Source organism: Musca autumnalis, unplaced genomic scaffold (genome assembly GCF_047663935.1).
Source record: "Musca autumnalis isolate F117 unplaced genomic scaffold, ASM4766393v1 scaffold_3, whole genome shotgun sequence".
Classification (NCBI taxonomy): Eukaryota; Metazoa; Arthropoda; class Insecta; order Diptera; family Muscidae; genus Musca; species Musca autumnalis.
In genome coordinates this window covers 239,358,038-239,383,570 of record NW_027411866.1, presented here as the reverse complement: position 1 = coordinate 239,383,570, position 25,533 = coordinate 239,358,038, and the positions used below count along the sequence as shown (strand labels likewise).

Genomic DNA, 25,533 nt, shown 5'->3' with positions numbered 1-25,533 from the left:
ACATTGGAGGCGTTTAATACCAAATAAAAAGAAACGTTGTGCAAGTACATACATCAAATGAAACCAAGTAAAATTGTTCAACATTTGCAAATTAAATACTTTTATAACATAAATATTAATATAAATTATTTTTTACAGAAGTGTCAAAGTGCGAAGGATATAACGAGAAGGAATACATAAAGGAGATCAGAAAGACATTCCATCTGACTAAATTAAGACAGTTTAATAGTTGGTTTTCTTTTAAGAAATCTGCAATAAAATAATAAAAAATTGAATTAAAATATATATATTTTTTTTAAATAAATAATCAATTATATAATGTATTCTTGAAATAGTGTCCAAACATGTATTATATTGAATGCATTATATTATGAATCACTTAGGCAAACAAAAGGAATGCATTATTTTCCTAGGACATGCACCGTGTTAACAATAATGTATTCTGGAATCAATAAATCATAGTGTTTATGCATTACCTCCTCGTTTACCATTGATTCCATTTTCCCACTGGGAAGTTGTAATTGGAATTGTAGGCATTTCCTCCTCTTTTGATAGTAAAGAGAATCTCCCACATGAGGAAGAGAGATCTCCCACATTTAGCAACTATTCTATATTCCCTGAGAAATAGAAATCTCCTCGACGTACTGCTGCTGCTGCTCATTAGTTAGTTGACTCCATCCACCCCAAAACAATCAATCATTGATAGAACAAGACGAACGATCTCATAAAAGCGTGGTGAATTTCAATTAAACTGAATGTTTGTCGGCTTGTTATGCTGCTCGCCGTCCAGCGTGTGGGGGTCTATCTATCTCTAGCCGAGTGTTTGCCTATTTGTGGCTGCTGTTTAGCAAGTTTTCTTTGCTAGCTCTTGGCATAGAAAACGTTCAGTTTTGTTTTGTCGCTTCCAGTGTGAAGAACAAATCTGTTTTTGGAAATTAAAAAAAAAAAAAAGAAATAGCGGCAGCTAAGAAAAGTAAACAACAAGTGTCTTAATTTTAAATATCGGTTAGTGTGTAATTAATTTTTTTGCTTGATCGATTGATTTCAAAATTCGGTGTAAACTCCAAAAAAGCAATACATATTTGAAACAAAAAATTGTATTCTTTATTTCAATTGCAACGATCGATCGTGTAACGCGTTTAAGGTTAGTGTTTTTAGTGGTTTGCAACGAAACCGAAAAGCCGCACACAATTTATGGTGGTTTTATATTTCGTAAATGATTTATGGTGATGAAAAGTGGCAACTACTAAACGTTGGTGACGGTGGTTGGTGGTGATTGTGACAGTGACAATGCTGACAGTGTCAAATATTATCAAAATAATTGTGTCTATGACGTTTGTGCCACCACCACATCTGATCACACATAATAGGGGTGATCTTGGCTTAATTAATGAAAATTTGTATAAAAAAAGTCAAATACATAAATAATATGGAACACAAACACACACTCACAAACATTGTTATGATATGGCGAGCGATTTAGTGAAATTGTGTTGATATTTATAGAGAAGAAAAAAAAACATCAAAAAAATAGAACAAATATTAGCTCTCGGTTTAATGCTAAATATTTGTTTGTGTTTTTTTAATTTATTTAAATTTGCAATACAAAATTTTTATGCGTTCTTTGTTATTTGATAACAATATTATAATACAATAAATAGCATCAGCTTCTTTATTTTGCTGATAAGAATTTGCCTAATTAATTCCATAATCTTGTTTGAGAAAAACATTTCTCTATTGGAACTGTCATTATGACATAAAAATCGATTCAGTTTCATTTCAGTTTAATCGTAGTGTAGGTTGTGAGTATTTTTTTAATTTTATTACTTATACTGATGAAATAAGTTGAATTTAAAATAAAGAACATCTGCTAAAAAATATATTCCAATATATATGTATGTACATATGTCAAGTCGTATCACCAAGAAAGCAGAAGTGTTTAGATGATTGTAAAATTCAAAGTGTTAAGGCCTGCGTACATAAGCTGCCTTGCCTGCTTACCTTGCTTACTTCTAATAAAAGAATAAAAAAGAAAAGGGCAACCCAGTTCGAAATTTCCTCGGCCTTCTTTGTTCTTTTATTTTTATTATGTCAAAAATGAAGCAGGAAAGCAAGGCAATCAGGCAGAGCAGCTTATGTACGCAGGCCTTAACACCTGGAGCAAATGAATGCGCATCAGAAAGGTTCAAAATCGTCGTATAAGTTAATTCCTTTGAATATCTGTCAAATAAATGACGTATTTGTTCAAAGCACTATATTCAGTGCAAAAGCTCATCTAGACCAATGCCGTTCTTTGGTATTGTTGAAGTTACGAAGTTTTTCGGCAATTCACACACACAAGACCCGAACGCAACGGAAGACCACACAATAGAGAGCAAATGTTTTGATTTGTTTTGCAGCATGCGTGCATAAAACCACGCTAACACACTGTCAAAATATGCCAATATTCAGAATATTGTGTGCCCTCTTTTTGGTCTGCAGTGATCTAGACTAGCGACAAATCCTCAACTGGATTTAATAAATCCAGTACAAGTCTCATTGCATTTAGATAATATACCTTTGCAGGATTTAATTTATAGCGCAATTACCAAGGTAGATGCATCAGCCCATTTGATCGAATTTGAAACGCCAAAAGAAGTTGTTGTAAATTGAATTCGTCTCAAAAAACATACGGCAAATTACAAATTAAAGGCCAGAACAGAATCAATCGTCGCTTGCTTCCAAAATTTCAAATTATAAAGGAGTGCCAGAGTCTCCTAAAGGAGAACGCAGGCGGATTTGCAAAGAGGCTCTGGCATTCCTTTATAATTTGACATTTGGGGAAGCAAGCGACGATTGACTCTGTTCTGGCCTTTATTGTTTGATATTGAAAATATTAGCACATTATGCTACTAATGGTAATTAATGAACAAAATAATGAATTACTGTGCTGTTTAGACATCGGAAATATTAGTCTTGATTTATTAAAATCAACTTTGTATATGAAAGCAATTTTAATTGTTCCCCTTATTTAAAAGTTTTGTCATTTTTAATTATTTTTGTTTTAGCAATTCACGATTGACTCTGTTCTGGCCTTTATTGTTTGATATTGAAAATATTAGCACATTATGCTACTAATGGTAATTAATGAACAAAATAATGAATTACTGTGTTGTTTAGACATCGGAAATATTAGTCTTGGTTTATTAAAATCAACTTTGTATATGAAAGCAATTTTAATTGTTCCCCTTATTTAAAAATTTTGTCATTATTTTTAATTATTTTTGTTTTAGCAATTCACCGAAGCATCTACCTTTTTTCTTGTACCAGCTTGCAACTTTTTGCATTTTCTAGCAACATGTTGCAAAAACAGAGTTGTATACGAGGATTTATGTCGGATTTAAAACAAATCCACTCAATACGAGGATTTATTATTGTATGGTTAATCTGGTGGATTATCGCCGGATTTAGAAAATACAACCAACTTTTCAGTAAAGTTGTGCGTCTTGACGTTTAGTCTCAGTCCACACTAAAGCGATTTCAATGAAATAATATCATGAAGTTAGGCGATCGAGTTACTTTCTAAATTATTTTTATGAAATTGATGTAGCTGGGAACTCAATCTAAGGACGCGTAATTTCATTAAATAATTTCATTGAAATCACTCCAAGATCTATTTAACAGGTCATGTAAAGACCACAACAACAACTAAATTCTGACCGAAAATTCTTCAAGCTGTCAAAATGTTCGTTTACGTTTTCATACTATTCATTTACAATAACAAAAAATTTGACAGATTGAAACCAATCAGATCGGGTCGATCTACGCCACCATATTATTTCATCATGAAATCATTCTAGTGTGGACCATTCTAGTGTGCCTTAAAGGCCTCGACACATAAGCCGCTCGGCTTTCTTACTTTCCAATTCCATTGCTTAAACGTCAGATGAGATTTCATTTGACGTATACACAAAGTCCCGGTCCACACTGGAGAGATTTTAATGAAATTATGCGTTCTTAGATCGTGTTCCATACTAAAGTAATTTTATGAAATTGCTGCAGTGAGCAACTCGACGGCCAAAGAATTGGCAATTAAATGTAAACTTATGCTAAGTTTACATTTACGAAATCCACTCGATTTCAACTGTCAATTCCATAGCTCAAACGTCAAATGAAATCTCATCTGGATTTAATTTGACGTTTAATTTGATTTGACAGTTGAAATCGAGTGGATTTCGTAAATGTAAACCAAGCATTATAGTTCATTTAGACTAGACATAAATCCTCAGATATACCTTTGGAGGATTTAAATGGCAGTTAGCTGATTTTTGTTCATAGCGCAAGTACCAAGGTACGAGTAGGATGCATTAGCCTATCTGATCGAAATTGAAACGTCAAAAGAAATTGTTGTAAATTTAATTCGTCTCAAAAAAAAAACATATGGAAAATTACAAATTTATAGTACGTTTATATATAACCGGATTTAACAAACCCACTGGGTTTCAAATGACAATTCCTTTGCGTATACGTCAAATAAATCCTGATTTGCTAGTTTCTTTGTTCCGATATAAAATAAACAAATAAAGAGTTGACCTTCAGAATAATAGTCTGGTGTGAAATTCATCGATTGATTGGTTTATCAGTTTGTTGATCTTATGCTTGGTTTACATTTACGAAATCCACTTGATTTCAACTGTCAATTCCATTGGTTAAACGTCAAATGAAATCCAATGGATTTCAAATGAGATTTCATTTGATGTTTGAGCAATGGAATTGACAGTTGAAATCGAGTGGATTTTGTAAATGTAAATCTAGCATTATATTTTGTTATTAACTTCTAAATGTTGGTTGTGGTGTTAAATCTCTTGGCTGAACAAGAAATGGACCAAGTAACAGCTTTTAAGGCAAAAGGGAACTTCATTTTGAAAAAAATCTGAAAATTGCAATTATGTGTGTTGTTGTTGCTTACTTTCACTGTTATCATTCTCTTAACTTGATCGACATTAAAACCTATTATTGCCTTCATGATACTTGGAAAACTTGAATATGATAAGATTAGAGTACTTAAGATTATAACAGAAATTACGAATAAATTCGTTCTGAACTTTTTATGATTTTCACTATTTTTTTTGTACCTTTATAACCGGTACAATTTGTTTGTAGACCAGAGTGAGGCAGAGAACATTTTTGGGTCTCTCTTGTGCTCTCATTGAGCGTAAATTTGTTGTTGTTCACAACGTGTTAGCATCTACACAGGCTGTGAGCGATAACAAATTTACGCTCACTTAGAGCAAATGGGCTCTCTTGTGAGTCACAATGCCTCCTCCTGTTGTAGACTGAATGAAACTAATAGACCAACAAATAAATATGCACATTTATGATGCCCCCACCGCCTAAACGTTTATGTTTGTAAATTCCATCATATGGAAAGTTTTATATATATATAATCATGTATATATAAACAAATCACACACATTTTTTGGATAAAAGTTGGCCCATAGCCAAATAGGTTCTCTAAACATACATATATGTATATTTGCATAAAATATATGTATATTTTGCATAGAATTGGCAACCTGTTTATAGTAATTTGTTGTAGAATAAGCTGTGTTCCAGAACTAAAAAGTTTTTACAATTTTTACGACTTTTACACAATTTACTCGAAAAAGCGTTCCCGTACACAAAAAAGTTGTAAAATGTTCACTTCTCTTTAAACAAAAATGGCGCTGAATGACGCTCTCTTTAAAAACTTTTTACACGACAAATTTGGGCGAGTAAAAAAATAGTAACATGGTTGCCGGCGTCTGATTGGCTGATACGCCGACTTTGACATTTCTTCCAGTCTTTTTGATGTATTTTCCATTTTTCCGTTCCCGAACTATTTCAAAAAACTTGTGTGTGAGAACAAATTTTTTGCAGTTCTCTCTTTTACGAGTTTTACCATTAAAAAGTACGGGAACGAAGCTATAGTTTGTCTGTCAAGGTCTCATGAATAAAAATAAACGGTTATTATTTCATCTAATATTTAATCCCTCTTTCTTCGAGTGTAAACTATAATTTAAACAACAAAAAAGTAGCGCCACATAATTATAATATGAAAAAAGTTTTGCTCATTTTCTACGCAGCTATCAAATTGAATCTAAACAGGGCAGCTTATCACACACACGACCTGTTCCATGGGGGGTACAACAAAAAGAAGCAGTAAAATATCATTCGATGTTTGTTTATATTTTTAATCAAGAATACGCAAACTACTTTTTTAAAAGAATCGCCAAAGTGTGCACACAAACAAATCATATCTTATCAATTCACTTTTCGTTGTTATAATTATTCTCTCATTTTGCAACATAAAAAGACACAACTATTATTTGATGTCAAATCATAGTAAATATGCCAACGAGATCACTATAATAGTAAGTTTACATTTACTAAATCCAGTTGATTTCAACTGTCAATCCATTTGTGTATACGTCAAATGAAATCTCATCTGAAATCCATTGGATTTCATTTAACGTTTAACTAATGGAATTGGCAGTTGAAATTGAGTGGATTACGTAAATGTAAACCTAGGATTAGACTCCGAATGTAAACAAGCTATAACATTACATCTTATAGGGCATTTAGATATGACTTCATTAGCCGGATTTAGCGCATTATCCGGATTTATTTGCTAAATCCGGCTATAATCTACCTTGCCATACAATAATCTAGATTTGCCATACAAAAATAAATCCTCGCATTGAGTGGATTTGTTTTAAATCCGGCAACTCGGTTTTTTGCAACATGTTGCTAGGAAATACATAAAGTTGCGAGCTGGCATATGAAACAAGGTAGATGCATCGGTGAATTGCTACAATAAAAATAATTTAAAATGTCCAAATATTTTAAACATGGCGTCAAAACTAAATTAGCTTTGATATACAAATTTGATTTTAATCACCCAATACTAATATCTACGATGTCTAAATGATAAAATAATTCGTTATTTGCTCTTTAGTAAACATTAGTAGCATAATGTGCTAACATTTTCAATATTAAACAATAAATTTGTAAATTGCGTATGTTTTTGAGAAGAATTCAATTTACAACTTCTTTTGACGTTTCAAATTTGATCAGATGGGCTGATGCATCGACCTTAGTAATTGTGATATGAACAAAAATCAGCTGACTGCCATATAAACCCACCAAAGGTATATCTAAATGGAATGAGATTTGTACTGGATTTATTAAATCCAATTGAGGTTTTATGGCTAGTCTAAATGAGCTATTAAATCCTAATTGACCCTGTAGTTCGATTCTGTAACTCCTTAAGTGCTATTCTGTATACCAATTTTAACGATTTTTTGTCGGTAAATTTTGTCGTTAATTACTGAAAATGATTGTTAAGTTAACAACCAAAAAAAGTAGTCTTAACGACAGCACATTTTTACAATATTTCGCTGATTTCTTTTAAAAACGGCGTTTTATATGAACATATGTCAATAAGGAGGGTACACAAGGTAAATTCCGCCTTATTGAGAAAAAATCTTCTTATTGCATTTACATAAGTGTTAACTGTGTAGAATAACATGGGGCGGCTTCGCCAATGTTGGGCTTTCGACAGCGCCGATTTTATTGAAACTGCATAAAGATCATCAAAGAGGACTTGTAGATCTCCGATTAACTCATAACTTTCCTTTAGACCACCTTTATGTAGCATCAATTAAATCGGCGCTGGGGAAGGCGCAACCATGGCGAAGCTGCCCCATGCTACCCTACGTATGAAGACTGCGCTAACCTTTCTTTTACTTATTAAAGAGGAAAAACGTTAGCTAATGCTTCAAAAGAACTCAAGTGTGGTACTGCTATGTAAGACCTATACCAATGTCCTTAACACAGCGTCGCCCATAACTTTTTCCATCAATACTACAGCATATGTGTATGGATTGGTGAAAAAAACAACAACCACATGCTATTCATCGTTTGTTTATTTACACGTACACTGTACGTGAGAGAGAGAAGCAAATGCAAAAACAACTCAGTGGGCGCCCTCAATATACTTCTTTGCAAAGACAGCGCGTCTCTGCCTTAACACTATCTTTCTAGGAGGTTTTCATTGGCTTTCATTTAGCATTGAGGCCAACACGTGAATAGTATTACTATAACCTACCTTGTTCTGTGATAATCTTATAGATTTAAACTCAGCATCACTAACAATCAGAATGCTAAAAATGGCGTATAAGCTTGGATTCTCGAACTTTTCATACTCTCCGCTATGAGAAACTTCATTTAATGTGGGCGTGAATTGAATATGTGAATATATAAACTCAAATGACGGTAACGTGTATCCACATTCACTGAAGGGGCTTAAGTCATGTCAAATATCAAAGTTGAATTTCCATACAGAGCGCCACAACCCAAAATATGATCCCAACTTTTAATTAAAAAAATACAACAGCGCTTTTAAAAAAGATTAATGATGCTTTTATCACTTTTATTACGTTTAAATCACACACAATAAAAACATCTTAAGAAATGCTCTTTACTGGCATCCGTAGTCATCCAAAAGACACACATTTGAGCCACATTCCTTCAAAAATCGGAATTGTTTCCTTCTTAAACGCTTTATGTTTTTTACTCGCGAAGAAATCATGTTTTCAGATTCAAAATATATTTTAATTAATATTAAAATATAATATTTGACATTTCCTTCCCATCGATATTCGTCGGTATGAGTTAACGATTTCTACAATCGGTAACATAAAGTTACAGAATAGCACATTCGTTAACTCAACCGAATATTTTCGTTAACTACCGATGTCGGTTCGTTAATAAAAAAAAGTTACAGAATCGCATTGCTGAGTTCTAAACAGTTTCTAACCCTGCGTTTACATATGACAGGACAGTTGAGTACATGTATTGATTGTCAAAAACGCAAAACTTGCTTGTGTGACGTAGGCGTCCAGACAACTGCTAAAACATTTGTAACATTTTGAATGAAACTCGTCGATTTATTTTTGTTTTACGTTCACATAAGGCAGCCATCAGACCATCTGCTTTTTCACATGTATGACATCAGCTGTTCTGTATATTAGTATACCCAAAGTGACAACATACATGTGAAAAAACAGATGGTCTGATGGCCGCCTAATTTGTTTTTGTTCATGTTCTTTTGTTTTCAAATGAGTTGAAAACTCATCTCACTTAACACGACTCTCAGTGAAATAATGAAGTATAGCTGGAAGACAGCCGACAAATGTATGTATGTTTTAGTAAGTCAGAGTTTTATTTCAAGACAAATTGTTTGTTGTAAACTCCTAGTAAAGAATGGATGGATTATTCCACCATGAAATAATAAGGTGTAACGCCAAAAACAGCTGATCTTCATACCGGTTGTCAAAATGCGTTATTGTGAATAAAATCACATACAAAATGTTTTATTATTGTGAGCAAATTTGACGTTTGACATGATTTGATGTAACACCTTCTTATTCCACCATGGATGGATTCATGCAAGTCCTACTGAAGTTCGGCCAATCAGAATTCTGTTAACAACTTTTGACAACAAACATAATAGACTTTACATTATTGTGATTTGAGTTTCTTTGTATTTTAAACCACAATAATAGTTTTGACAAATAATCAGGTGGGCTTAGGTCCAACTGTATAAACTGTGGATTCATGGTGCAATCATGGTGGAATAAGAAGGTGTTAGATCAAATCATACCAAATGTCAAAAATGTTCACAATAACACATTACTGTGAATCGCTTGTTTACATTCTATATGTGAATTTATTCACAATAATGCATTTTGATAACTAGTGTGATAGTCAGCTGTTTTGCCGTTGTACCTGTATTATTATGCCATGGATGCAATTAATAATTAGGTGAAACAAAATCTACAACAACAAGACTATTTTGATTGAAAGCACCTCAAGCTGTCATAATTTTTGTTCACGTTTTAATACGATTAATTCACAATAACAGGGCATTTGGCAGATTGTCTAAGCTGGTCTTACTATACATTACGTATTGTATCATCCCAGTAAAAAATTTTGGAAGTGGTGCATGTGGAGTTATGATTTCACAACATCCTTCGATGCAGTCCACACGGAGTTATGAAAAATGCACTCAGTTGGATACAATTTATAAGCAGTTGCTGTAGAGATCCCTACAAAAAAAAAAGTTGGTTGATCCCTACCCGCCGCTGGCGAAATCATTTATTCTCAAAAAATAAGATGGAGTGTATACATTTCCAAGAATTTGTTAAAAAATAAAGAAATAAAAACTTAAGTTGCGAACATTTTTGCGGTAGTTCACGAGACGGACATTTTTAATGGAGTGGAGTACAGTTGGAGTCCATGCCGAAAGCTGAACTAGTGATGGGAAGGCAACATAAAAAACCTTTAGGATGATGGCGCAAAATCAGATGCGCTTGGATTAATTGGAGAACGGAGAAAGTAAACTCAAATGTGATTGAATTGAATGGAAACATTTAATTTTAATTTGTGTTTATATAATAAAGTTCTTTGTATTATTCTTTTACACAAATAATAAATGCATTTTATTTATTCTACGATATTTCGCAATGGCTTGCATTTTTATTGCATCTTTAGACTGACTAAAAATGCAATCCGAAGAATGCATATAAATTCAATCCAAAGCACTGCATCTTAAGCCGTGATTTGGATCGAAAATGGAGAGCATCCTAGCTGTGTGCTGTGGATGCAAAATGGAGTGCATCCTAGCTGCGCGCTCCCTTGTAAAATTCATAAGTGAATTCATAGAAAAAGATGTACTCCAACGGCACTTGTACTCTACACTTGTAGTGATTCAACTGCATCCTTTGCTGGGATGGATGGATTTTCTCACAGAAATGGATGATTTTGTCGTGTTCTTTGTTTTATTATTAAACCTTAATGGATTTAATTTAAGGAAATCATTAATTCATAAATCGCGATATTATAATGATCTGACAAATATCTCTTCATGCGGCTACAGTGTATATACCGACTAGAACGACATATTTTTATGAGATAAATTCGTTTGGTAAAATGTTTTAATACGTATTTATTACATTTTGAATATTTATTTTTGTAGAAGGCACGTGCCCGTATGTTCATATTTAAACAAAACACCCGATGCTGCTTTAGAACAGCCATTTGGCTAATATCAAACAAGTATTATGGAACTTGTTCAATATGTTCCGAAAAGAGCAAAGTTATCTAATGTGTGTGTCGTCCATAATAAACAGTTTAGATTTTTTTGCTTTCATTTATTAGACAAAAAGTATGGTGTGGTTGTTGTTCATTCGAAGAATACAAATTAGATAAGATTTCGATATTTAGAATAAATTGTTGATCGAATTGGCACCCTACATGTCAAGAAGTAGAAATTTCGTTGGGTTCTGATTTTTGCCACTACCAAGGTATTGTGACTTTAAAATTACTATAGATTTTCAGGCGACTATTTCTGAAAGAAAGATACATGATAAAGCCGCATTGTATCGTACTAAAAATGTGTCATTTACGTTGTCAATTCTATTGAATATCTGAAAAAATATCGTATTTGCCCCAAATACTGGCTTTAGGTGTAAGTGTCAAAATAAATCCTAATAAAGAAGGTTAACCCGGCAATTCCATTGTGTATACATCAACATAAATTGTCATAAAGATCTCTAATACAAACGGCGGTTAGACTTGCCATAAATCCTCAACTGGATTTAATAAATCCAGTACAAATCTCATTGCATTTAGATATACCTTTTGGAGGATTTAAATTTCAATCAGCTGATTTTTGTTCATAGCACAATTACCAAGGTAGATGCATCATCCCATCCGATCGAATTTGAAACGTCAGAAGAAGTTGTTGTAAATTGAACTCGTCGCAAAAAACATACGGCAAATTACAAATTTATTGTTAAATATTGAAAATGTTAGCACATTATAGCTGTGTTCCAGAACTAAAAAGTTTTTACAACTTTTAGCACTTTTACACATTTTGCGTTCCCTTACAGCAAAACCCGGCACATAAAATCGACTACTTATTTTCAAAATTTGTGCCCACTGTGATTCATTTAGCTCGAGATAAGAGCAATTTAAAGTTTGCTTTGGTTTTTCCAAAGGCAGATCTGTTTTATTTTTTGTTATGTCATCTTTTACCACTTCAAACGGCGACTTATGCATTCTCTTCACGCATGAAAGCCCATCAATGAAATGCCACCAGAAATTTCTGAAGAATCATTTGTAAAGTGGAGGTGCATTTATAATAAAGTGATTGAAATTTCTAGTGGTGCGTAAAGAAAGGTTTCGAAATAAAAACCAGTTCAGTAGTATAAGGGCATTCACGAACATTAATGTGATTAATAAACACATGCCCTTAAGGTGGTGTTTGAACTTGACCTATCATCATGTCGTGTGTGTGTTTATTAAACGATGTTGATAATTCCATTAAATATGAGGCTACGATAAGGTTTGTCTGGTTACCATGAAATTTGTAACAATTTGTACCAATTGTTGCTGGAAGTCGTCTGTTAACACAAAAGTCTAGCAAAAGAAAGCGAATCGACAGAGACATTTTGACAGTTCTTTTACTGAGAGTTTGCAAATTCTTGATGGACAAATTTCCTCTAGCAAGCACTTGCAACTCTTCTTTTTCCTGCAAACAATAAATCAGCTGTTTTTAATCATTCAGTGATTTATGGTTGTGAAAATTGAGAATATTTTTATTGTGGAAATAAGCAAGCCAATTGTCTTGTTTTTTTGCAGAATGATGGTTATTTTATTTTTTATAAAATAAAACATTTTTGCTATTTTGGTTCCTTTTTTTTCTGTTTTGGTAAATCAGCTGATTGCTTGCTGGTTTTATCAGGGGAGGTGTCTGTTTACTTTTTACATTTTTCTTGCAAAAGAGAACCATATTTACATTAGGCAATTTTTCTTGCGGCAATTGTCATTTTGAAGGAGAGAGAGGTGAGGCATATGGTAACCCTTTGCTTCTCAACACCCTCTCTCACCAACAAACTGACAATTGTCGCAAGGAAAATTGCCTAATGTAAATATGCAATAAAAACTCCTTACTGAGGCCTATAGAAGGTCGGCCATTCAGAGTTCTGTTAACAACACTTGACAACAAACATAATAGATTTTATATTATTGTGATTTGAGTTTCTTTGTATTTTAAATCACAATAATGTTTTTGACAACAAGTATAAATATCAGGTGGGCTTAGTGTCCAACAGTATAAACTGTGCTCCTTACTCTCCGAGAAAGTTCTTGCTACGCAATTCCTGCTGGGAAAGTAACCGGACAGACCTATATTCACTAAAGACAAATATCATTGTGAAGTTGATTATTTTTTCTGAAAGAACACTAAAGGCCTGCGTACATAAGCTGCTTTGCCTGATTGCCTTGCTTTCCTGCTTCATTTTTGACATAATAAAAGAATAAAGAAGGCCGAGGAAATTTCGAACTGGGTTGCCCTTTTCTTTTTTATTCTTTTATCAGAAGTAAGCAAGGTAAGCAGGCAAGGCAGCTTATGTATGCAGGCCTTTACTCTTGTGCCAGACACTGAAAATAATACTTACTTAGCTGGCCCATTACAGAACATTTGTTCCATAGACCGAACTAAGAAAAGATCTCCAATACTCTCTGTTTATTGCTTCGCGCTCTGGAATACCGCGCCTTGTCATCTCTTCATCCACTTCTTTGAGCCATTTATTCTTCGGCCTGTCAATTCTGCGTACACCGCCATGTAGCTTGAATTTATACGCCTTTTTAGCAGGTTCATCATCGCTCATTCTTATGGCCTAGCCAACGCAATCGCTGCATCGCGATACGTTTAACTATATTGATGTCGTTGTATAGCAGATACAGCTCGTGGTTCATGCGACGTCGATATTCACCGTCAACGCAGATTGGTCCGTAGATCTTTCGAAGAATTTTTATCTCAAACACACCAAGCACTGCCTTATCTGCTTTCGCAAATACCCAGGCTTTGGAACCATACATCAGCATGGGTAGTATCAGTGTTTTGTAAAGCGTTATTTTTGTTTGACGAGTTGTGGCTTTGTTTTTAAACTGCTTACTTAAGCCAAAGTAGCATCTGTTGGGCAATACAATTCTTCTTTTTATATCACAACTGATGTCGTTTGTTGTGTTTACGGTGGTGCCGAGGTATACGAAGTCTTTTACTACCTCAAAATTATAGGAACCAAATTCAACAGTTGGTCCGATCTCAATGGACGCATTGCGCGTCGACACCATCAACTTGGTCTTCTCACCGTTTACCGCCAGACCCACTTTAGCAGATTCCCTTTCGACTTTTGCAAAGGTGTCAGTTACGTCCTTTACCGATCACCCATGATGTCTATATCATCAGCATAAGCAAGTAACATGTGGCTATTGGTGTAGATTGCGCCACTTCTTTTGACATTTGCCCCTCGTATAACATTTTCTAGCAGGATTTTGAAAAGATCACACGAAAGGCTGTCTCCTTACCTGAAACCTCTTTTGGTACAAAATTCTTCGGTGAGGTTTTTTCCTATTTTAACTGAAGATCTTGTGTCAGTTAGAGTCATTTTACAAAGCCGAATGAGTTTTATGGGGATACCAAATTCAGACATGCCTTGGAATACCTTTGAACGTAGCGGGCTGTCGAAGGCTGCTTTATAATTGACAAAAAGGTGGTAGGTGTCGATATGCATCTCTTGGGTCTTCTCCAGGATTTGGCGCAGGGTTAATATCTAGTCATTGGTGGACGTGCCAGTTCCAAAGCCACATTGGTATCCAATTATTTCGTTGACCATGGGCTTTAGTCGTTCGCACAATATCCCTGACACGATCTTGTAGGCAATAGGGAGTAGACTTATGCCCCTATAGTTAGAGCATACAATCTTATCTCCTTTCTTATGGACGGGACACAGTATGCTCAGGTTCCAATCGTGTCGGGTACGCGTTCTTCCTGCCAGATGGAGCTAACTAGCTGATGCATACACCTTATCAGCGTGTCGCCTCCGGTTTTAAACAGCTCGGCTGGTAAGCCATCGACTCCTGCTGCCTTATTATTCTTCAGTTGGTTTATTGCTGTCTTTACCTCATCTTGGCTGGGTGATATACATTCAATACCACCTTCTGGGATTGGATCTGTGGTATCTTCGTCGTCTTAGCTGCTATTGGATACCAACAGTTTAGAAAAATGTTCTTTCCATATCCTTAGCACACTATCTGTGTCAGTTACCAAATTACCTTGCTGGTCTCTACAGGAGGAGGTGCCTGTACCAAAGCCATCAGTTTGATGCTTGACTCTTTGGTAGAATTTTCGGACTTCATTCTGGTACATCTCGATTTTTTCACACTCCCGCTTTTCCATTTCTCTGTTTTTCTTGCGGAAAACACGTTTCTCTTCTCTCCTTTTCTCCCGATATCTCGTGCGCTACGCATTCCTACGGTTTGTAAAGTAGCCCTATATGCCGCATTTTTCTCTTCAGCAGCAGCACGACACTCCTGATCATACCATGGATTCCTTGGTGGAGGTCTCTGGTATCCAAGTATTGATTTTGCGGCTGTTTGCATGGAGTGGCCAATGCTTTGCCATTGCGCTGATATTTTATCGAGATGAGAAGTGCTTTAATTAAGCAATTGGGCTAGTTGAGTGGAATATGCTGATGTCTAACTATCGTGTTGTGTCTGTTCGTACTTTGTTTGCTACGTTTAAGCGGGTGCGTACCTTTGCTGCAACAAGGTAGTGGTCCGAATCAATGTTTGCGCCTCGGAACGATCGTACATCCAACACGCTTGATGCATGTTTTCCATCTATCACAACATGATCAATTTGATTACTTGTTCCTTGATCTGGAGACAGCCAGGCGCCCTTATGAATATCGAGATGATTAAATCTGGTGCTGCTAACTACCATGTTTTTTGCAGCTGCAAAGTCTATCAGCCTCATACCATTGTCAGATGTTTCACTGTGGAGACTGAATTTCCCGACTGTTGGGCCAAAGATATTCTCCTTTCCAATTTTGGCATTAAAATCGCCTAGTATAATTTTAATGTCATGAGCAGGGCAACGGTCATAAGTTTCTTCTAAGCGCTCGTAAAATATATCTTTGGTCTGTTCGTCCTTGTCTTCAGTGGTAGCATGAGCGCAAATAAAACTGATGTTGAAGAATTTTGCTTTTAATCGAATTGTAGCGAGTCTTTCATTCACTGGGGTGAAGTTGGAGACCAGGTGTTTTAACCTCCGACCAACTACAAATCCGCAACCAAACTCATGCTTTGTGTCATGGCAGCTATAATACAGTGCGTCACCTTTAGGTGTTGTTGTGACGCTTTTCCCGTTCCATCGTATTTCCTGTATGGCAGTAATGTCGGCCTTGTACTTTTCAAGTACGTCTGCCAATGCGAAGACTGCAGCTTCTCTATAAAGAGTGCGAACATTGCAGGTGCAGATTCGCAGATTATGGTCCTTAAAACGTTTGCGGGGTTCGTCAACTTTAGAGGGTTTTTTTCTTTCGTTTTTTTCATAGTAGGCTGTTTCTTCTAGGGGAAGGTTACTAACCCGACGCCCAAACCCAAGTTTTTAACGTTCTTATGGGTGAACGCGCGGCACATGTTAGCTTACTACCTTTAACGGGTGTTAAAGGCAGTTCCCCAGGTGACACCACGCGAGGTCAGTGTCCACTTGAGATGAGAGAGGGACCAAGATAAATACTGGACTTTGCCATGTTAAAGCCGGTCAGGACCGTTCCTGGTATCTCTCATCCCCTACGTCATCTCGGAAAATAGCCTACCAAAAAATCAGAAAGAGCATACCGGAGGACCTAGAAACCACCGGTATTGTCTGTGTCATGCTGAAGTGCTTCATACATGCTCTTTCAGATTTTTTAATCGGTTTTCTTCTAAGAGCATACCGGAAATCCTTAGAAACCACCTGTATCTCAAAAAGATAAAAATGACATATGAAACACTTAAGCATGACACCGACGATATATCGTGGCGTAGACTCTGTCGATTGGATCTGGCAGGGCTCATGATACCTACCTCAGTCCACAACATGTTATGGTTTATTAAAAATCTCTTAGGTTCAGGGTATTTAGTTGTCGGCAAAGACGGCTGATTCTTTTTTATCTGTATATTCTACTTTATCTTGCCCTTATGTCTTCTATTTGTGAACAATAATCGCTAACAAAGCTCTCTATAAATGAACCATATATGAAAATGAAAAAAATAAAAGCTACACCTTCTTTGTAAGACGTAGCTACGGGTTTCTTTGTTTACATTTACAGCAATGTAACAATAGATTAATAAACAACTTAGTTTTTGTTTACACATTTACGTGACTGTTTTTTTTGTATTTTTATTTTTTTTTTTTCAGTTCTTCGGAGAAGTGAAACTAAAGAACACTGCCTAAAAAATGAGTCCCCCAGCATTATTGAGTAAAGAACTACCGGACATTGAGGTAAATTATGTGACTATTTATTCAAAACTTTTTAAAGTCTTACAACACACAAAAAATGACTACAACTTAGACCAGCCTCCCAATTCAGTAATTTTTTTTCATTGGCGTCTTGATTAATTTTCCTTTGCTAAAATAACAATTTTTCGACAAAGTAATTCGACAATCGTTATAAAATTACCGAATGTGGGGGCTGAACTAAGTTTTAGATTAGATTAGATTTAGATTAGTTTAAAGCCCTCTAAGTACCTTCTAAGACTTATCTCATTAAACTTCTCTTTTTAATCTCTCACAGAATCTTCTCACTTTAAATCCACGTGTCAAGACTAAATGCACCGCGGTACCTACCACAGAAACTAAAGTTAATAAGAAACATTGGAAGCGTAATCCTGATCGTAGCTGTGCGGTAAGTCCAACTTCTAAACCATTTTCACATGTAATTCGAATAATTTTAGTTGTAATTCGAAACATTTTACTTGTAATTTTAGAATTCCAGTTGAATTTGGAATTGTTTCATTTGTAATTTGAGAATTTCATTTGAAATTCGAATTATTTCATTTGTAATTCGAAATTTTCCATTTGTAATTTGAATTTTTTTCATGTAAAATTCCAAATTTTAACTTCGATTTCCAAATAAAACAATCTAATTACAAATGAAATAGTTCGAATTACAAATGAAAAAAAATCGAATTACAAACGAAATCATTCGAATTTCAAATGAACTTCTCAAAATACAAGTGAAATGTTTCGAATTTCAAATGAAATAATCAAATTACAACTGAAATTCTTCGAAATTCAATTGTAATTCTAAAATTACAAGTGAAATGTTTCGAATTACAAGTGAAATGTTTCGAATTACAATGAAATTCTTCGAATTACATGTGAAAATGGTGTAGACATTTCCAATCCAAATCTTATTACAACTCTAACCTCCCGCCCATTTAACAGGCTGGTCCCAAATTAAACAACAATTTCGAAGACATCAAACACACAACTCTCTCAGAGAGAGGTGCTCTCAAGGAGGCAGCCCGCTGCCTGAAATGTGCTGATGCTCCATGCCAAAAGTCCTGCCCTACCCAATTGGATATTAAAAGTTTCATAACAAGCATTGCCAATAAGAATTATTATGGTGCTGCCAAGGCCATCTTCTCTGATAACCCTTTAGGTTTGACCTGTGGCATGGTTTGTCCCACAAGTGATTTGTGTGTTGGAGGTTGTAATTTACAAGCTTCAGAGGAGGGTCCAATTAACATCGGTGGTTTGCAACAATATGCCACAGACGTGTTCAAACAAATGGGTGTTAAGCAAATTGTACCACCCGGTATTAAGGCGCCCAAGCAAATGAACAAGAAAATAGCTTTGTTGGGTGGTGGTCCCGCTTCGCTGTCTTGTGCCACCTTCTTGGGCCGCTTGGGTTACAAGGATATTACTATTTATGAACGTCGTTCTTATTTGGGTGGTTTAAGTTCATCGGAAATTCCTCAATATCGTCTGCCAGTGGATGTGGTGAATTTCGAAATTGAATTGGTCAAGGATTTGGGTGTGAAATTCGAGCTGAATCGCAGTTTGTCAACCAAGGATATTACAGTGAAGGTAAGAATAATACACACGTAGACATTCACCACTATTCACCATTGAATATTCAGTTCACCATAGTGAATATGTTATTAACCATAGTGTATATGATATAGCATATTCATGAATAGAATAGCATATCCACTATGGTGAATACCATATTCACTATGGTGGAATATGCTATTCACCACAGTGAATATGCTATTCACCATAGTGAATATGCTATTCACCATAGTGAATATGCTATTCACCATAGTGAATATGCTATTCACCATAGTGAATGTGCTATTCACCATAGTGAATATGGTATTCACCATAGTGAATATGATATTCACCATAGTGAATATGATATTCACCATGGTGAATATGCTATTCTCCATAGTGAATATGCTATTCACCATAGTGAATATGCTATTCACAATAGTGAATATGCTATTCACCATAGTGAATGTGCTATTCACCATAGTGAATATGCTATTCACCATAGTGAATATGCTATTCACCATAGTGAATATGCTATTCACCATAGTGAATATGCTATTCACCATAGTGAATATGCTATTCACCATAGTGAATATGATATTCACCATAGTGAATATGATATTCACCATAGTGAATATGATATTCACCATAGTGAATATGATATTCACCATGGTGAATATGCTATTCTCCATAGTGAATATGCTATTCACCATAGTGAATATGCTATTCACCATAGTGAATGTGCTATTCACCATAGTGAATATGCTATTCACCATAGTGAATATGCTATTCACCATAGTGAATATGCTATTCACCATAGTGAATATGCTATTCACCATAGTGAATATGCTATTCACCATAGTGAATAAGCTATTCAACATTGTGAATATGCTATTCTCCATAGTGAATATGCTATTCACCATAGTGAATATTCTATTCACCATAGTGTTCTATTCACCATAGTGAATATGGTATTCACCATAGTGAATATGATATTCACCATAGTGAATATGATATTCACCATGGTGAATATGCTATTCTCCATAGTGAATATGCTATTCACCATAGTGAATATGCTATTCACAATAGTGAATATGCTATTCACCATAGTGAATGTGCTATTCACCATAGTGAATATGCTATTCACCATAGTGAATATGCTATTCACCATAGTGAATATGCTATTCACCATAGTGAATATGCTATTCACCATAGTGAATATGCTATTCACCATAGTGAATATGCTATTCACCATAGTGAATATGCTATTCACCATAGTGAATATGCTATTCACCATAGTGAATAAGCTATTCAACATTGTGAATATGCTATTCACCATAGTGAATATGCTATTCACCATAGTGAATATGCTATTCACCATAGTGAATATGCTATTCACCATAGTGAATAAGCTATTCAACATTGTGAATATGCCATTCACCATAGTATTCACCATAGGGAAATGCTATTCTCCATAGTGAATATGCTATGCACCATAGTGAATATGCTATTCACCATAGTAAATATGCTATGCACCATAGTGAATATGCTATTCAACATAGTGAATATGCTATTCACCATAGTGAATATGCTATTCACCATAGAACAAAATGCAATTCACCATAGTAAATATGCAATTCACCGTAGTGAATAGTATATTCACCTTAGCGAATAACATATTCACCATAGTGAATATTGTATTCTACGTAGTGAATGTCATATTCAACACAGAGATTTTTTAAATCACCATAGTGAATATTATATTCACCATAGTGAATAAGCTATTCAACATTGTGAATATGCTATTCACCATAGTGAATGTGCTATTCACCATAGTGAATATGCTATTCACCATAGTGAATATGCTATTCACCATAGTGAATATGCTATTCACCATAGTGAATATGCTATTCACCATAGTGAATATGCTATTCACCATAGTGAATATGCTATTCACCATAGTGAATATGCTATTCACCATAGTGAATGTGCTATTCACCATAGTGAATATGCTATTCACCATAGTGAATATGCTATTCACCATAGTGAATATGCTATTCACCATAGTGAATATGCTATTCACCATAGTGAATATGTATTCACCATAGTGAATATGCTATTCACCATAGTGAATATGCTATTCACCATAGTGAATATGCTATTCACCATAGTGAATATGCTATTCACCATAGTGAATATGCTATTCAACATTGTGAATATGCTATTCACCATAGTGAATATGCTATTCACCATAGTGAATATGCTATTCACCATAGTGAATATGCTATTCACCATAGTGAATATGCTATTCACCATAGTGAATATGCTATTCACCATAGTGAATAAGCTATTCAACATTGTGAATATACTATTCACCATAGTGAATATGCTATTCACCATAGTGAATATGCTATTCACCATAGTGAATATGCTATTCACCATAGTGAATAAGCTATTCAACATTGTGAATATGCTATTCACCATAGTGAATATGCTATTCACCATAGTGAATATGCTATTCACCATAGTGAATATGCTAATCACCATAGTGAATATGCTATTCACCATAGTATTCACCATAGGGAAATGCTATTCACCATAGTAAATATGCTATGCACCAGAGTGAATATGCTATTCACCATAGTGAATATGCTATTCTCCATAGAACAAAATGCAATTCACCATAGTAAATATTCAATTCACCATAGTGAATAGTATATTCACCTTAGCGAATAACATATTTACCATAGTGAATATTATATTCTACGTAGTGAATGTCATATTCAACACAGAGATTTTTTAAATCACCATAGTGAATATTATATTCACCACGGTGAATAAATACTACAATCTCCATGGGACATTTTCTATTCACCACTTTGCACTATGTTTTCAACAGATAAAACTGAAATCATCTTCCCCCTTCTTTTTCCAGGACCTCTTGGCCAAGGATTATGCCGTCTTCTTGGGCATTGGCTTGCCCGAGCCCAAATTGAATCCCGTCTTCAAGGGTCTCGATGAATCAATGGGTTTCTTTACATCAAAGAGCTTTTTACCCAAGGTAGCAGATGGCTCCAAGCCGGGACTATGCGCCTGCAAGGCCAATCAAGCTCTTCCCCAACTTCACGGCAATGTAATCGTCTTGGGTGCTGGTGATACCGCTTTCGATTGTGCCACCTCAGCGTTACGTTGTGGTGCCAAACGGGTATTTGTTGTATTCCGTAAGGGCACCACTGGAATACGTGCTGTACCCGAAGAAGTTGAATTGGCCCGTGAAGAGAAATGTGAATTCATGCCATACCTGTCGCCACGCAAGGTTTTGGTAAAGGATGGTAAAATTACCGGCATGGAATTCTGTCGCACCGAACAAAATGAAAACGATGAATGGGTAGAGGATGAGGAACAGATTACCAAATTGAAGGCTAACTTTGTTATTTCGGCCTTTGGTTCGGGTCTCTATGATACGGAGGTGATTGAGGCCATGGCTCCGGTGGAATTGGATAAATGGTCAATGCCCAAGTTAAATTTGAAGACATTGCAAACCACTGTGCCTCAGGTGTTCTGTGGTGGCGATTTAGCGGGTGCTGCTGATACCACAGTGGAATCTGTGAATGATGGTAAAATTGCAGCCTGGAGCATGCATTGCTATTTGGAGGGCATGCCTTTGGATACCCCAGCCAATTTGCCCTTGTTCCATACTGAAATTGACAATGTCGACATCTCTGTGGAAATGTGTGGCATTAAATTTGAAAATCCCTTCGGTTTGGCTTCAGCTCCACCCACAACCAGTGCTGCCATGATACGTCGGGCCTTTGAACAGGGCTGGGGTTTTGTGGTGACTAAAACTTTTGGTCTCGACAAGGATTTGGTGACAAACGTTTCACCACGTATTGTGCGCGGTACCACCGCAGGCTACAACTATGGCCCCCAACAGGGTGCATTTTTGAACATTGAATTGATTTCGGAAAAGAAGGCAGAATATTGGTTCCGTTCCATTACCGAGCTGAAGAGAGATTTCCCCTCAAAAATTGTCATTGCCAGCATAATGTGTCAGTACAACGAACAGGACTGGACGGAGTTGGCTACCAAAGCTGAGGCCTGTGGTTCGGATGCCTTGGAATTGAATTTATCCTGTCCCCATGGTATGGGTGAGTCTGGTATGGGTTTGGCCTGTGGTCAAGATCCTGTTTTGGTGGAGAATATTGCCAAGTGGGTACGCAAGGCTGTTAAAATTCCATTCTTTGTTAAGTTGACCCCCAATATTACCGATATTGTGGCCATTGCCATGGCTGCCAAGCGTGGTAATGCTGATGGTGTCTCGGCCATTAACACTGTTCAGGGTTTGATGAGTCTTAAGGCTGATGCCACGCCCTGGCCCGCTGTGGGTGCGGATAAGAAGACGACATATGGAGGGGTGTCCGGTAATGCAACTCGTCCCATGGCCTTGAGAGCTATTTCATCGATTGCCAATAAATTGCCAGGATTCCCCATTTTGGGTATTGGTGGTATTGATTCGGGTGAGGTGGCTCTGCAGTTCTTGCAAGCAGGCGCCACAGTTTTGCAGGTTTGCTCCTCAGTACAGAATCAAGATTTCACCTTGATTGAGGATTACTGTACCAGTTTGAAGGCTTTGCTGTATCTGAAGGCTCATCCACCACCACGCAATGCTCCCTTCTGGGATGGTCAATCACCACCAACACCCAAACATCAAAAGGGTAAACCGGTACTACATTTGACCGGGGAGGGAAACAAGGTAAGCCACATTTTTTCAAATGGAAATTTAGGGAACTAAAGCATGTGTTTTTCGTTTGCAGACCTTGGGCTTCTTTGGTCCCTATCTCAAGGAACGTGAAGAAAAAATGGCCCAATTGCGCGAAGAGAAGGGTCCCATTTGGAAAATCGAAACAGATGATGGTGAAAGCACCAACGGAAACAGCACCAATGGCACAGGTACAAATGGCCTCTCAGCCACGGTGCCCAAAGTCAAGGATGTTATTGGAAGAGCCCTACCACACATTGGTACCTACAAGAGTTTGGATAACAAGCAACAGAAGGTGGCTTTGATTGATGATGTAAGTTCGCGGCTTTTCTTCATGGAAATTTTAGAAATTTTAAATCATGATATTTTCTCTCTCCCCCAGGATCTCTGCATCAACTGCGGCAAATGTTACATGACTTGCGCCGACTCGGGTTACCAAGCCATTGAATTTGATCCCAAGACCCACATACCTCACATTACAGACGATTGTACCGGTTGCACGCTGTGTGTCTCCGTATGTCCCATTATCGACTGTATTACCATGGTGCCAAAGAAAATACCCCATGTCGTGAAGCGAGGCCTTGGAGAGGAGAAGAATTACTTTACACATGCTTTAAGTCCCATGCAATAAGTTGCTAGAATAGAGCGAGTGATGACGAACTTAGACATTCTCACTTGAATGCATTTAAATATTCTATTTCTATTATTTTTTTATACAATTTCAATTTATTATTAACACATTGAATAGAACAATTATCTTTATTCAAATAAAACGTATGATATTATTACCAAAAACAAGAACTACTTCACCAAGAAAGAAATTATTTGTAACCAAATATTACATGGTTTCTCTTGGCTTTTTAACCCTCCGGAATCTGCGTCAAGGATATGAAAACTCATTCCTTCGAAGAGTTGTCAACCTTGCTAATAAAAATTGAAAGCATATTGAATTCCAGACCATTGTCTCCTATAAGCAAAGATACAACTGACTTACAACAATTAAAACCTGGTCATTTGTTGCGTAATGTTGGCGATATTTCCTGAGTATATTAGCCATGTTAAACTTCTCTACAAGTGCTGTCTTAACACACGCCGTTCGGACTTGGCGTTAAACAGCAAGTCCATTGATATGAGGGAAGTCTCCCGTCCTCCTTCTGGGACGTTGTGGCCAGAGTACGTAAAAATACTTTAAATAAAATTTCCAATCGTTTCGTTTCGTATTTTCCATAGGAACAATACAAAACGAAACATAACCCTCGTTGGCCGAGCTCGCTGTTTAGTTTCGTTTTGTTTACATTCGTGAGTACGAACAAAACGAAAAGCGAAAAGTACTCAACTCCACAACAACAGATAGAAAACTAAATAGTACTTAACACATGTGTATAAATCAAAAACGTTTGGTGGTTGATAAAATTCACTGTGGTATGCTGATGCTAACTTATAGGGTTGTTAAGCAATCACATGTGTGTGTGTGTGTCTGAGTGTGTCATTGACCATAACGCACGGCAAACGTTTCCCAAAAATACTTGTCGTTTCGGTGGTGAATGAAACTACTCGACAAAGCATAGCCGAAGTTACATTTCATCAATCGTACGGTTTCCATCTTTTTACGTTGAAAAGTTTGTGTTTTTGTTTTGGTTGTGAGAATGAAACGATTCAGAGAAGCTGAAAAGTTTGTGGCTTTGTGTGATTGGTACGGGAATCGTTTTGTTTCTTTCCGTTCATTGGTTGTGGCACGCAGGCCTAAAACAATTAAATTTTATGGAAGCAAAATTATCCGGTATTCTTTTCTAATTTGCAA

General features: G+C 36.1%; 1 protein-coding gene across 3 annotated transcripts; it reads left to right on the top strand.

The window, feature by feature from the left end:
* The first annotated feature begins 784 nt into the window (after positions 1-784).
* Positions 785-24,527, top strand: su(r) (dihydropyrimidine dehydrogenase su(r)). Of its 3 annotated transcripts, none has more exons than XM_073977417.1 (7): positions 785-1,144; positions 17,336-17,419; positions 17,712-17,822; positions 18,365-19,009; positions 21,909-23,726; positions 23,788-24,045; positions 24,115-24,527. In XM_073977417.1, the coding sequence occupies exons 2-7, from the start codon at positions 17,375-17,377 to the stop codon at positions 24,361-24,363; spliced, it is 3,126 nt and encodes a 1,041-aa protein (XP_073833518.1). In that variant the 5' UTR covers positions 785-1,144; positions 17,336-17,374; the 3' UTR covers positions 24,364-24,527. The 3 variants fall into 3 exon arrangements, with proteins under 3 accessions (XP_073833518.1, XP_073833519.1, XP_073833520.1); XM_073977418.1 differs by having other exon boundaries at positions 877-1,005; XM_073977419.1 differs by having other exon boundaries at positions 883-973.
* The last annotated feature ends 1,006 nt before the right edge of the window (positions 24,528-25,533 follow it).